Source organism: Propithecus coquereli, unplaced genomic scaffold (assembly GCF_000956105.1).
Source record: "Propithecus coquereli isolate 6110/MARCELLA unplaced genomic scaffold, Pcoq_1.0 Scaffold224, whole genome shotgun sequence".
Taxonomy (NCBI): domain Eukaryota; kingdom Metazoa; phylum Chordata; class Mammalia; order Primates; family Indriidae; genus Propithecus; species Propithecus coquereli.
The window spans coordinates 4632624-4633704 of record NW_012147634.1 but is presented as its reverse complement, the minus strand read 5'-3'; the positions used below and the strand labels follow the sequence as shown (position 1 = coordinate 4633704).

Sequence of the window (1081 nt, the reverse complement as noted above, 5' to 3'; positions counted from 1 at the left end):
AGTGTCCTAATTACAATCAGAAATAAGGTACACGTGTGCGCGTGCGTGTGTACGTGCACACACATACGTTCAGCATAGTAGAGCCTCCCCAGGAAAAACAATGATTAAGGATGAGGTGCATCATCCCTCCAACTTGGAGGTAAAACTTAATGGCAAATAGTGTCTCCTAGGAAGAAAAGCACCTACCACTGTCTGTGGGTTCTGCCCTGGGCGACAGCAAACCCTTCCCTGTGCTTACACCGCTCAGAACGCCCCAGTCACCTGTGCTATCTGCACCTGGATCGCCGGCGCAATATTTTAAATCTTGGTTTCCTTTCTCCTCCCTGGTTAGCAAGTTCCCAAGCCACATCTCGAGAGCTTGGGGTGCTCAGAGAACACGCATTTTAACACCATATCTGAGCTAAGCCCCATTAGAAAGAAAAGACAACGTGCTTCCCTCCCCAACTGCAGCAGGTCGTGCATTGCAAATGAAAATGAAGCATCCTTTCTTTAAAAAACAAAACCAAAAAAAAAAAACCCATGCTCTTTGGCACTCCGCCTTCCCTGCTCCCTCCGGTAATGTTTTCACTTTATCATCAAAGAGCCTGGCAGGAAATCCTTCTGTCCAGGTGCGCCCCAGCGCTGCGGACTGTTAAGAAAGAAGCAGGCAGAAACTTTACCGTTCAGCGGGGCTGGGCTGGAAGGCTGCTCCTTTAAGATCAGCAGCAGGAGGACGGTCGCCGCGTGCAGGCTGCCCGGGGGCATCTCGGGCGTCCGTGGGCTCCTCGCTGCCTGTCGCTGTCCCGTGCGCTCCGCCCAGGTGCCCGGGCTAGCAAGTCGGCTCTTCAGACTCATGGCTCCCCCGGGGTGCTTTTATGGAGCGACTCAGCCCCAAACACGTGATGTCATCGTGCAGGGGGAAGAACGCCCTGCCTACCGGAGGGCTGGAGCCCCGGTTCCAAGGTGAGTTGCAGCCCTGACTTGAGCCATGCTCTGTGCGCCCCGGCGCTCCTCAGGGCCCAGACTGACCTGGGAACCCACTTCTCCGTGGGAGCTGCCGGCAGGCGTGGGGGACATCCGCCTGCCTCGGCCCCATTCCAAG

At 55.8% G+C, this 1081-nt stretch overlaps 1 protein-coding gene across 3 annotated transcripts in view; it reads right to left on the bottom strand.

Annotated features, from left to right (window-relative positions):
- The window catches only part of CA12 (carbonic anhydrase XII), a 55566-nt gene extending 54822 nt beyond the window's left edge, over nucleotides 1-744 (bottom strand). For all 3 annotated transcript variants that reach the window (XM_012645038.1, XM_012645037.1, XM_012645039.1), the window contains exon 1: nucleotides 660-744. In XM_012645038.1, coding sequence (XP_012500492.1) covers nucleotides 660-744 — 85 coding nt within the window. The remainder of the gene's footprint in view (nucleotides 1-659) is intronic.
- Nucleotides 745-1081: the final 337 nt, after the last annotated feature.